At 39.7% G+C, this 12,608-nt stretch overlaps 1 protein-coding gene across 1 annotated transcript in view; it reads left to right on the top strand.

Moving 5' to 3' along the window:
* Positions 1 to 12,608, top strand: part of LOC138950628 (prion-like-(Q/N-rich) domain-bearing protein 25) — a 201,083-nt gene that overhangs the window by 133,767 nt on the left and 54,708 nt on the right. The window contains exon 7 of the mRNA XM_070322336.1: positions 11,519 to 11,599. Within this exon, the coding sequence (XP_070178437.1) occupies positions 11,519 to 11,599 (81 nt within the window). The remainder of the gene's footprint in view (positions 1 to 11,518; positions 11,600 to 12,608) is intronic.

Genomic DNA, 12,608 nt, shown 5'->3' with positions numbered 1-12,608 from the left:
GGAGATAAAAGCCCAAAATGGAAACCATGTAACCCACGACATCAAACGTACTACACGCATATACATGCCGTTTCTAGAATAATGCTTAAACATAAGGCCTTCTCATTGATGAATTAATTTGAAGGACAGTCTGTTGTACGTGAAAAAGTGTTTTTTACTCCATTTAGTCATGCTTTTTTTTCTGGTGTCCATGTCCCATAGTTGTGACCCAGTATCTAGGATGTGCACGCTTGTCTTTAAATCTTTCATAGTTTAGGCTATAAAAAAGACAATTTGTCATGTTTTTCGCAATTTTTTGTCAGAAATCTAAAAATAACCCATTTATTCCATGGTCATCAATATTTTAATATAAGTATGATAACACAAATGGTTCACATTGGTGTTGTGCGTCTTTTTTGTTCAATACCTTTTTTTCTATCTTTCACGGTTGAGGCTCTTTCCGGCTATGGGGAACACTCTTTGTTGCGACCCGATATTGCCACCCGGGGTGGTTCCAGAGCCTTAAAGGGGTAACATGAATAACACCGAATTCCAATTGTCGCCTAACGTCGAATTGCTCCATTGTCGCCTAATGACGAATTGCCAAATGTCGCCTAATGTCGAATTGCCAATTGTCGCCTAACCTAGAATGCCAAATGTCGCCTAATATCGAATTGCCAATTGTCGCATAAGACCGAATTCCCATTGTCGCCTAATATAGAATGCCAAATGTCGCCTAATGTCGAATTGCCAATTGTCGCCTAACACCGAATTCCCATTTTCGCCTAACATAGAATGCCAAATGTCGCCTAATGTCGAAGTGCCAAATGGTGCCTAACACCGAATTACTTTTTTACATCTTGAAGTGGTTGTCTGGAAGCGGTCCGTGTGAGTGAGGGTTGGTGACTCTGCAAACGCTATCTCTGATGACTGCTCGGCCCTTGCAGTCTGCATCCGTACATGACAGGTATCGCGACAACCCTATGCGCTTTGTACCTCGGTACTCATGGTATTCATGTCGATATAAAGTGGTGTCCTTCCTTCTTCCTTCAAATGTGGTATACATGGTGGCAGACTCGGAACTGTGTAACTTGCTTTGATTCGTTGTGACTTTATATAATGCTTGTTTTCAATTTTGGCCATCATAGCTGGATTCCGAACACTTTGTTCACATCACGCCAAACTCAACGCGAAATGTACGTGAAATTTACGTGAAGCTCAACATTACCCTTCTCAATTGTGAATAAAGCTCAACTTGGCGTTCTTTTCTTTATTTTGCGTTCTGTTCTTGGCAATATGTCTCTCTCTCTCTCTCTCTCTCTCTCTCTCTCTCTCTCTCTCTCTCTCTCTCTCTCTCTCTCTTTTTCTCTCTCTCTCTCTCTCTCATTCTATGTTAGGCGCCATTTGACAATTCGACATTAGGCGACATTTGGAATTCGGTGTTAGGCAACAATTGGCAATTTGACATTAGGCGACATTTGGAATTCTATGTTAGGCGACAATGGGAATTCGGTGTTAGGCGCCATTTGGCAATTCGACATTTGGCGACATTTGGCATTCTATGTTAGGCGACAAGTATACTACATTGGGTGTGCAAGTTAAAGATCCCACGATTGACAAAAGGGTCTTTCCTGGCAAAATTGCTTAGGCACAGTTAATAATTGTCTACCATACCCGTGTGACTTGGAATAAGGCCGTGAAAGGTAAATATGCGCCGACATGGCTGCAATCTACTGGCCGTATAAAATTTCATCTCACACAGCATCACTGCAGAGCGCCTAGAACTGTACCCACGGAATATGCGCGATATAAGCTTCATTGATTGATTGATTGATTGATTGATTGATTGATAATAAGATCTTGATACGAAGCAGGCCTTCCCTCTTGCAAAGCCCAAGGCGATAGTTTGTCACCAGGAAACCACGTGATATAGACCAGTTCCGGAAATAAATCTGTCAGATGTTTGTGGATTGCGAGAGAATTGTTTTCATCGAGAACATTAAGGCAAGCTACACTGCCCTTTTAATCAATAAACAATAGCATTATATAACACATTTGCTATCTGTATGTTTAACTGTACATTAAAGGTCCTTGTCTAAATTTTTATACAGAAATCGGCATTTGACAATTGAAATACTGAGTCTATTCCCAACAAATATCAAAAATACACCACCCTTCGATCAGGTAGGACGAAGCCAGGGTAGCTAATTGAAAATTCATTCTAGTAATTCAACGTAGTAGGATATCCTTATCTGACAAATGCCGAGGGCAAAACTTCTCTCGAATACCATGCATTTCGTGCGTTTAAAAAAAATCGTGGACAGCGCTCCAATACCCAGTGTCAAACTGTTGCTGTGATTGTGTGGGTGTGGCTGTCAGCATAGTGACATGAATTTGATTGGTCGATATTTATAGTCAAAGCACATGCTCTCTGCACATGGAAATCAAAACATTGACAGTGTTACTAACACGTATCAAAAATAACAACTTTTTAACATTTTTCCCCATGGTTTATTCATCATCTGACATAACTTTTCAGCGAAATCTAACCATAATATCATATTATTGAGAAAAAAGAAAACATGTAGACGACAACCTTTAATCTGTGGCACAGAAAATTAACATTTACTTTTGGCGCGAAATCTTACATAACATAAATGGACAAGAATGTATCAAATAATGCCGTTGTGTCGACGGTGTCAACATTTGCGACATCAATATAATCATGTATCCATGCTGTTTACACACACACACACACACACACACACACACACACACACACACACACACACACACACACACACACACACACACACACACATACACACACACATACACACACAATATTATCGTCTATCCATATATCACGTACAACATTAAAATCACCTTTAATACAATTTTCAAAACATAAAACTTTTTTTTAACAATACCTGCATTATTCCACAAATATTGATCAATAAAAAGTGCTTTTTCTACAAAAACAAACAAATGTCTATTCTCAATCCATGTTTTAAAACCTTGTTGCTAAAATGTCGATTTTATTCTAATCAGGCATACAAACCGTCTTGGTGTGGCAGTTGATTTAATCAATCAATCAATCAATGAGGCTTATATCGCACATATTCCGTGGGTACAGTTCTAGGCGCTCTGCAGAGATGCCGTGTGAGATGAAATTTTATACGGCCAGTAGATTGCAGCCATTTCGGCGCAAATTTACCTTTCACGGCCTATTATTCCAAGTCACACGAGTATAGGTAGACAATTATTAACTGTGCCTAAGCAATTTTGCCAGGAAAGACCCTTTTGTCAATCGTGGGATCTTTAACGTGCACACCCAATGTAGTGTACACGGGGGGAGGGTTCGGACACCGAAGAGAGTCTGCACACAAAGTTGACTCTGTGAAATAAATTTCCGCCGAACCTGGGATCGAACTCACGCTGACAGCGGCCAACTGAATACAAATCCAGCGCGCTACCAACTGAGCTATATCCCCGCCCCCGATTTAAAACAAGACAGACAACTTCCAAAAACCTCATATCTTGGAAATAATTTCCAATTTTTAAAATCTGCTTGTTGTAGCCTAGCTGCTCAACATAACAAAAAGGATGTCTGCATATCATGCATATTCATCATATTAAAACCGCCAATTTATAATTGATCAGTGTTTGAATACTTACATTTCCACAGAAATTTAAAGAGGATAGTGTTTAGTCTGTCAAGCATTTTTGTTGGAGCAGGGAGTGCCTAAAAAACGTATACAAACTGGGATATCAAAAATGTTTTAATAACGCACAATTTACCGCTAATACTTAAATTTCTTCTTGGCCGCATTCCAACAATTCTTTCAATTGACCAATTTGCTTCAATGCCAGAAGCAACAATATCATGACTAAATATGGTACATGTGTTGTTCTTCCAGTGCGCATAGCACACAGGACGCACAGTTAGGGGAGCCCTGTGCAGAAAGCACAGATCGGAGCAATCTCACTGGAATGTTAGTCTTTCGCCTGATTTCACTGCCACAGACTACCGATCACTCGAGGAGACAAGCCGCTCAATTTCGCGTGAGGCTTGCCTCAGTATTGCACAGCAAAAGCAAAGAAATGCATTTCTTACACCACTACAACCCATACACACTTGAAAGAGTTATTTGGGAACACGTTATATTCTTTGATTCACTTTGCTGTAAACGTGTGAAATATGCGCTGCAAAATTAAGTGACCAACACACTATGAATGGTCTTGCCGACGAGCGGAATTGCTTGATTTGTAAGTACATATAGGATTTCCAGAGAGAGGGAGGGAGGGAAAAAAACGCGAAAAGAAGTACCGTTGTTAATGCCAGTGACTTTCAGATCAATGTGTGTTCACTTCCATAGCGTCGTTAACGCCAATGACTTGTAGCTTTGTGTGTGTACCCTTCCATAGCGTTGTTAGCGCCAATGACTTGTAGTTTTGTGTGTGTTTACTTCCATAGCGTCGTTAACGCCAATCACTTGCAGCTCTGGGTGTGTTCACTTCCATGTCGCTGTTAACGCCAACTACTTAAAACTTAAGGGGGGTGTTCACTTCTATAGGGTTGTTAACGCCAATCACTTGTAGCTCTGGGTGTGTTCACTTCCATATCGTTGTTAACGCCAACTACTTGAAGCTGTGTGTGTGTTCACTTCCATAGCGTTGTAAGCGCCAATGACTTGTAGATTTGGGAGTGTTCACTTCCATAACGTTGTTAACGCCAATTACTTGTAGCTTTTGTTGTGTTCACTTCCTTAGCTGCTGTTAGCGCTAATGACCTGTAGCTTTTTGTGTGTTCATCTCCATAGCGCTGTTAGCGCCAATGACCTGTAGCTGTCACAGTGTGTGTTCACCTCCATAGCGCTGTTAGCGCCAATTACATGTAGCTTTTGTTGTGTTCACCTCCTTAGCTGCTGTTAGCGCCAATGACGTGTAGCTTTGTGTCTGTTCACCTCCTTAGCGCTGTTAGCGCCAATGACATGTAGCTGTCACAGTGTGTGTTCACCTCCATAGCGCTGTTAGCGCCAATTACTTGTAGCTTTTGTTGTGTTCACTTCCTTAGCTGCTGTTAGCGCCAATGACCTGTAGCTTTGTGTGTGTTCACCTCCATAGCGCTGTTAGCGCCAATGACATGTAGCTGTCACAGTGTGTGTTCACCTCCATAGCGCTGTTAGCGCCAATGACATGTAGCTTTGTGTGTGTTCACCTCCATATCGCTGTTAGCGCCAATAACCTGTAGCTTTGTGTGTGTTCACCTCCATAGCGCTGTTAGCGCTAATGACCTGTAGCTTTGTGTGTGTGTTCACCTCCATAGCGCTGTTAGCGCCAATAACCTGTAGCTGTGTGTGTGTTCACCTCCATAGCTCTGTTAGCGCCAATAACCTGTCGCTTTGTGTGTGTTCACCTCCATAGCGCCAATGACCTGTAGCTTTGTGTGTGTTCACCTCCATAGCGCTTATAGCGCCACTAACCTGTTGCTTTGTGTGTGTTCACCTCCATAGCGCTGTTAGCGCCAATAACCTGTAGCTTTGTTCAAAATGCCTGCAGACCAACCACCATGTCTCTGTGTGTGAAAATGATGTGGTGTGCATTGCTTGCAAGTTGGCGGGGCATAAGCGTGGGGACAGTGGCTGTGCTTTCGTCGGAAACAACACAGTGCAGAACATGACAGGACAAGACAGAGACAAACAGACGAACACACTGACGAACGCACTGACGAACGCACTGACGGTAGTGGAGGCTCAGTCTTCCATTGACACTAGTGCAGCCACACATGACAGCGCGCCGCACGTGCCAAGCGTTAGCAAAACTGACAAAGACGAACATGGTGCAGACAAAACAAAGGGGAAGGGAGGTGGAGGTAAACAGGTGTTGTCAAGAGGGAGAAAAGAGCAGAAAACACCAGTCGACAGGAGACAGCTCACCCTATCCATGAGTATGCCACGCGTGGAGCACGGGAGACAGCGATCAACAACACCCAAGCGTCGCCTTTCTGGAGAGAAGGACCGCTCACCCGTGGACAAGTTTCCAAGGCGTGATAAAACAGACAGTGACAACGGAGAAGAACAGGGGGAGGGAGAGGGATGGGTAGAAGGTGAAGGAAAGGTACCTGATGAAAGAGAGAGGTGGGGATAACGGGTTGTCAGTGTCAGGACTTGGATTTCGATTTTGGACTGGATTACGGACGAGCCCTTTGATCACGATTTTGGTATCTAGTCTGTATAGACGTGATATAACTACGTTCAATACCAACGTATCATGCCCTAATGGCGAGTAAACTGCGTGTATGTTCGTTGAATTGTAGAGGGCTGAGAAACAAATGGAAAAGAACAACGTTGTTTAAATTTTTGAGAGAAAAAAAGTTTGATATTATTTGTTTGCAAGAAACACACATAAGTTGTAAAGATGTAATATTGTGGGAAAAACAATGGGGAGGGGAAGTATTTGCACAAGCTGGAACATGTTACAGTAAGGGTGAGGTCATTTTGACATCAAAACATTTTGATGGAAAAATTGAATTAGTAAAAAAACAAGAACGGGTTGTTGTTATTTCTGTAGAATACAGAAAACAGTGCATTAATATTATAAATGTGTATGCTCCAAATGAATCAAATGAGAAAATGGCATTTTTCCGTTCTATTAGAAATATTGTGGATGAATTTGAAACCGACCAGTTTATCTTATGTGGTGATTTTAACTGTGTGGTCAACAATGAACTTGACATCATTTCTGGCCGGCCTCATAGTAACAGAGAAATTGAAGTTTTCACAGATTTAACCAATAACTTAACTGACATATGGAGATACTTTCATGATGATGAAAAAGATTATACCTGGAACTGATTTAACCCCTTTGTTGCCAGGCGTCTTAATTATTGTTTTGTATCTAGAGGAGTGTTGTTATCGTGTGTATCAGCAGATCATATTTGTGTTCCAAGTTCAGATCACAAAGCTGTTGTTGTCGAAATGAATGACAAGGATTTTATTAGAGGTCCAGGTTACTGGCGGTTCAACAACAGTTATTTGAAAAATCAACATTTTCTGGAACAAATGAATTCATTTCTGGATGTTTTGGTTGAAGAAGCCGAGAATGATGCCTCAGCAATAAACAGATAGGAATTAGCAAAAGCACAGATAAGAAATTTCTGCATCGAATTTGGTAAAAAACAGTCGTGTAATAGGAAAAATTAGGAAATCAGGTTACAAACCCGCCGTAGAGAACTGGAAAGATTATTGATTAATAAGATTGAAAATATTGGGTTGCAAACAGAATAATTAAAATTGAAACAAAAGTTAGAATTATTAGAACTAGAAAAAGCAAGGGGTGCACAGGTTAGAGCTAGGGTGAAGTGGATAGAAGAGGGGGAAAAAAACACAAATTTTTTTTGTAACTTAGAAAAAAGACAAAAGAAGAAAAACATTATGTCACGCCTCAGCACTTTAGCGGGTGATACAATAACAAACCAGAAATTGATTTTACAAGAACACAAAGAATATTACACACTTTTGTATAGCCTGAAAACTGATCCTGAAAATACGGTAAAAGATAGTTTGGACTTTTTGTCGCAAGAATTTGTTCCACGCCTTAGTGAAGAACAGTCACGTTTATGTGAGGGGTTAGTTACTCCCGCAGAAGCAGCCGACGCTCTGTGTAGCATGAAAAATGGCTCGGCCCCCGGGATTGATGGAATTTCTATTGATTTTATGAAAGTATTTTGGAGCAAGATAAACAGATTGCTTGTTGATTCATTTAATGAATCATTTGAAAGGAAGAGTTATCATATACGCAAAATCAAGGGGTGATAATATTATTGCATAAAGGAAAAGATTTGGATAGAGAACGATTAAGTAATTGGAGACCAATTACTTTAACTAATACTGATTATAAGATTCTAGCTAAAGTTTTGGCAAGAAGAATGGGTTTAGTAATTAATGAACTAATCAGTGTAGATCAGGTTGGTTACCTAAAAGACAGAAATATATCAACAGTGATTAGAACGATTGATGATGCGGTTAACTACTTCAATGTTAGTGGAAAAGCGGGTTATCTGCTTGCCCTGGATTTAAAAAAAGCTTTTGACAGTATATCAAAGTCGCTACTTCTTAATGTTTTTGACAGATTTGGATTTGGATCTAATTTTAAAAAGTGGGTGGAGATTTTGATAAAGGGTACTACAAGCTGTATAAATCATGGAGGTTGGTTATTGGAGAGGTTTAACGTATTTAGTGGAATTCGACAGGGTTGCCCGTTTTCGCCGTTGGCTTTCGTCTTGGCGGTGGAACTGTTGGCGATTAAGATAAGAAACAGCCCTATAGTTGGAATAAATACACCGAACATGATTAATCAGGATGGTACGGTCATAAAAATAAAACAAATGGCAGATGATACAACCCTGTTTTTAAAAAACCGAGATGATGCTAATATGGCAATGAACATATTGAACCAATTTAGCAAAGTCTCAGGGCTACAATTAAACTTAGATAAAACGAAAGCTTTGAGAATGGGGAGAGAACCAACGGAACCTAATCTGCCTTTCCACGTTGTTAAGGAGATTAAAATTTTAGGGATTAAATTTAGTAGTTGTAAAATGGCAAAAGACATCGAGGAAAACTGGAAACTCGAAATGAAGAGTCTTGATGTCATGATTAAACAGTGGAGTAAAAGAGATCTCAGTATACAGGGGAAAATAACAGTTATTAAAACGTTTCTGACTTCCCCATTTGTGTATATTATGCAGTCTGTTGGTCTTCCAAAGCAAGTTCTCACACAGCTAAACACGAAACTATACAAATTTGTATGGCAAAAACAATATAGCAATAAAAAAGCTTTTGAAAAGATAAAAAGGAAAATTATGGAGTCTGAATATGAGCATGGTGGACTGAAAATGATCAATATGTTTGATATACAGAAAGTGTTTTATTTAAATTGGATTGGACGGTTGCATGAAGCAGGTCGAGAAAATTGGAGTGCAATTCCAAAATGGCACATTCAACAATTAACAGATGTTAATCATTTGGCAAAAATTAATTGCACACAAAAGGAATTACAAGGAATTGAAAAAGTTCAAAATGATTTCTGGAAAGAGGTATTTTTGACATATCTTGAAAATAAGAATAAAGTAAGTTTAGAGGAAGTTGACAGAAATGACGTTGGCAATCAACTGTTATTTAATAATAGACTGATTCAGTTTAAAGGTAAAGTGTTGGATTTTGCAAAATGGCGTCAGAAAGGTGTTAATGTTATAAATGATTTGTTGAATGTTGAAAGAAATCAGTTTCTGTTATGTGAAGAAGTACAGATCACTGTGCAGCAAAACCCTGCAATAACCTTTTTTGAATACAACGCTGTGATGAATGCAATTCCAAAACAATGGAAAGATTGGATTGTAGACAACCCAGCACATATAGCTAATGTAGATACGATTGATGATGAATTGAATGTGTTTAAAAGCAAACCCAAGTTAATTAAGTTATATTTAAAGAAAAAACGGAATTATAGCCTTGAAAAATCTCATGCAATCGATTTTTGGAAAAGAAAACTAGATTTTGTTTTTGTCGAACAAACGTGGTTGTTGCCACGACAGGTGACAAAAGAAGTGCGCCTGCGTGTGTTGCAATGGAAAATTTGTCACAATTTATATCCCACCAATATTTTATTACATAAAATGAAAGTAAGTCAAACAAAAAACTGTAACGAGTGCCCACATATTTTGGATGTCATGGAACACTTTTTCTATGAGTGTCCCCGAATTAGAAGGTTTTGGACTTATATTGAACAAATGTTGAACAGTCTGACAGGTCGGGCTTTCTTATTGTCTATTACAGATGTATTATTCGGAATTGAAAAATGTCAGGAATCAGTGTTAATTAACCATGTTTTATTGATAGCAAAAATGTGCATTAGCAAAGTTAAGAAAACTAAATCGCGTATTCCATTGGAAATTGTATTTCAACAAGAACTTGCGCTACTAAAGGTTTATCCCCATTGTCCTTAGTTAGATTGTTGTTGAATTTAAAAGCAATTTAATGGTAATGTAACCTGTAATGTAAAAAAAAAAAAAAAGAGAAAAAAATAAAAAAAAGAAGAGAACAAAAAACAAACAAAAAAAAAAGGAGAAAAAAAAAAGAAAAAAAAAAGGTTACAGCGGAATTATTTTCCCTTTAAGTGTTCCTTACATTCAGACAAATAGAAATACAATCTCGGTGTTGTGTCTCAGGGAAGGCTTTTCGTATCAATGTACATGCGTTGAAAGGTCATGCATTTTCTTTTGCAACTGTGACAAAAGAAGGTCTCTATAGGGCTCACAAAGGATTTTTGACTTTAAGTTTTGTGTGAATATTTGTTTGTCTGTTCACTTAAAAGACCGTTGGGTCGAAATATCTATGAATGTAATGTTTTGTCAATAAGCAACGATCCAACAACCTACCTTTCTTGTTTTTTGATTTTCTTTTTCCTGACGTTGACATTTTCATGCATGACTTTTTACAATTGAGACAAAAGAAAGACTCCACCATTGGACAGTATTATCCTGGTTAACCGTCAAACTTGAATCGTCACTTTCTCAGTTTCAGAACTTTTTGTAATGACAGGAAGTTTCTATTTCTAAGTGTTCAAATTTCGTTAATTAGATAAATTAAACCAAGATTACTTAATTAGGCAGTACAGCAGTGAACATTGTTCAGTGTCGACTTTCAACCATGGCTTCTCCTAGTTTCAAAGTTTTTGTACATGAAATGTTGGAAATGTCCATATCTAAATCTAGTTGTTGAAGGTTCATGCCTGAAATGCCATACGATTGAAACAAGGTCAATGATCGTCTTTCCTTGCCTTGCCTTGAAAAAAAGTTTATGATCGTCAATTTACACTAAAAAAAAAATAAAATAAAAAAAAAATGCAGCTTTGTGTGTGTTCACCTCCATAGCGCTGTTAGCGCCAATAAGCTGTAGCTTTGTGTGTGTTCACCTCCATAGCTCTGTTAGCGCCAATAACCTGTAGCTTTGTGTGTGTTCACCTCCATAGCGCTGTTAGCGCCAATGACCTGTAGCTTTATTTTGTGTGTGTTCACCCCCATAGCGCTGTTAGCGCCAATGACCTGTAACTTTGTGTGTGTTCACTTCCATAGCTCTGTTAGCGCCAATAACCTGTAGCTTTGTGTGTGTTCACCTCCATAGCGCTCATAGCGCTGTTAGCGCCAATGACCTGTAGCTTTGTGTGTGTTCACCTCCATAGCGCTGTTAGCGCCAATGACCTGTAGCTTTGTGTGTGTTCACCTCCATAGCTCTGTTAGCGCCAATAACCTGTAGCTTTGTGTGTGTTCACTTCCATAGCGTTGTTAGCAGCAATGACCTGTAGCTTTGTTTGTGTTCACTTCCATAGCGTTGTTAACGCCAATGACATACATGTAGCTTTGTGTGTGTTCACTTCCATAGCGTTGTTAGCAGCAATGACCTGTAGCTTTGTTTGTGTTCACTTCCATAGCGTTGTTAACGCCAATGACATACATGTAGCTTTGTGTGTGTTTCAGAAAGCTCATTCAACGAGACCTGTACGGCGAGCAACCCCTTATGCAGGAGCAACACCTTTTGTGACCAGCTCGAAAAGTGCAGTGAGTTATTGTCCTTGTCACATTACTCAGGTGCTACAGGTAATAAACACCTCCGACCTCTGTTTTTATGGTCTCCCATAAATTAATTTATGTTCCTCCCTGGTTTGTGTCATAAATTACTACATTTAAAGGTTTGTTCAGGAACTGCCTCCCCTGTCTACTCCACCAGGAATTAACCGCCTTCCACACTCATGCTATGAACAAACGCAAACACATTGGTGATGGTATTGTCGCTGAGTGATTTCACTCAGCGACTGCATTATGGAAAGGCACCATCTTGATGTATATCATCAGTCAAATAATATACATTTAACACATCACATTTTTGATACATATTTCAACAAAGAAATTTTCATCATGTACCAAATTTAATGTAAGGGCATGGGCTGACTAGATAGATGGACACATGTACCCTGCGTAGCTCCGCCAATACCGCTGCCAAGGCAGTGGCGCCTTCTTCCCCTCCTGTTGTGGCTGACTCAAACCCACCGGGTTGTCTCTGAGAGGCTGTCTGGTTGCTGGCCTTCAGCCGACCTGCAGCGGCTCGGGTCACTTCGGCTACCCGCCTTGACGCTGCCCTCCTGGGAGGCATATTCCTGTGCAAAAAAACAAAACAAAAACCAACCAGGATATATATGTGAAAACGGCCTTGTTTGTCAGATTACTGAGAATTACACATGAGCCTTGAACTCGTCTGCTGCTCCTTGCAGGAGTTGACAACTCCTTCACTGTTCGGCCTGTAAAAAGTGGTTAAAATTCCATACTTTGGTTCCAGGTACAACCTCGGTTGTGAGATCAACACCAATCGCTGAAGTTGTCACAAGATTTTGGGAGTCTGAAATACAAACCAAAGAAATTGATTAAAATCTGGCCCAAAGTACTCCAAACCCATTGTGTTTTCTGTGTCAAACTCAAATTCTGGCACCCAGTACCCCCACCAAACCCGAGTTTGGAACCTCTGAGGCTCAATACATTTATGACAACCAGAACACCAACAGGAAATTACATC

The sequence above is a fragment of the Littorina saxatilis genome, linkage group LG16 (assembly GCF_037325665.1).
Source record: "Littorina saxatilis isolate snail1 linkage group LG16, US_GU_Lsax_2.0, whole genome shotgun sequence".
Lineage (NCBI taxonomy): Eukaryota > Metazoa > Mollusca > Gastropoda > Littorinimorpha > Littorinidae > Littorina > Littorina saxatilis.
Note: the sequence above shows the minus strand (reverse complement) of the source record. Positions and strands in the feature narration are given on the sequence as shown.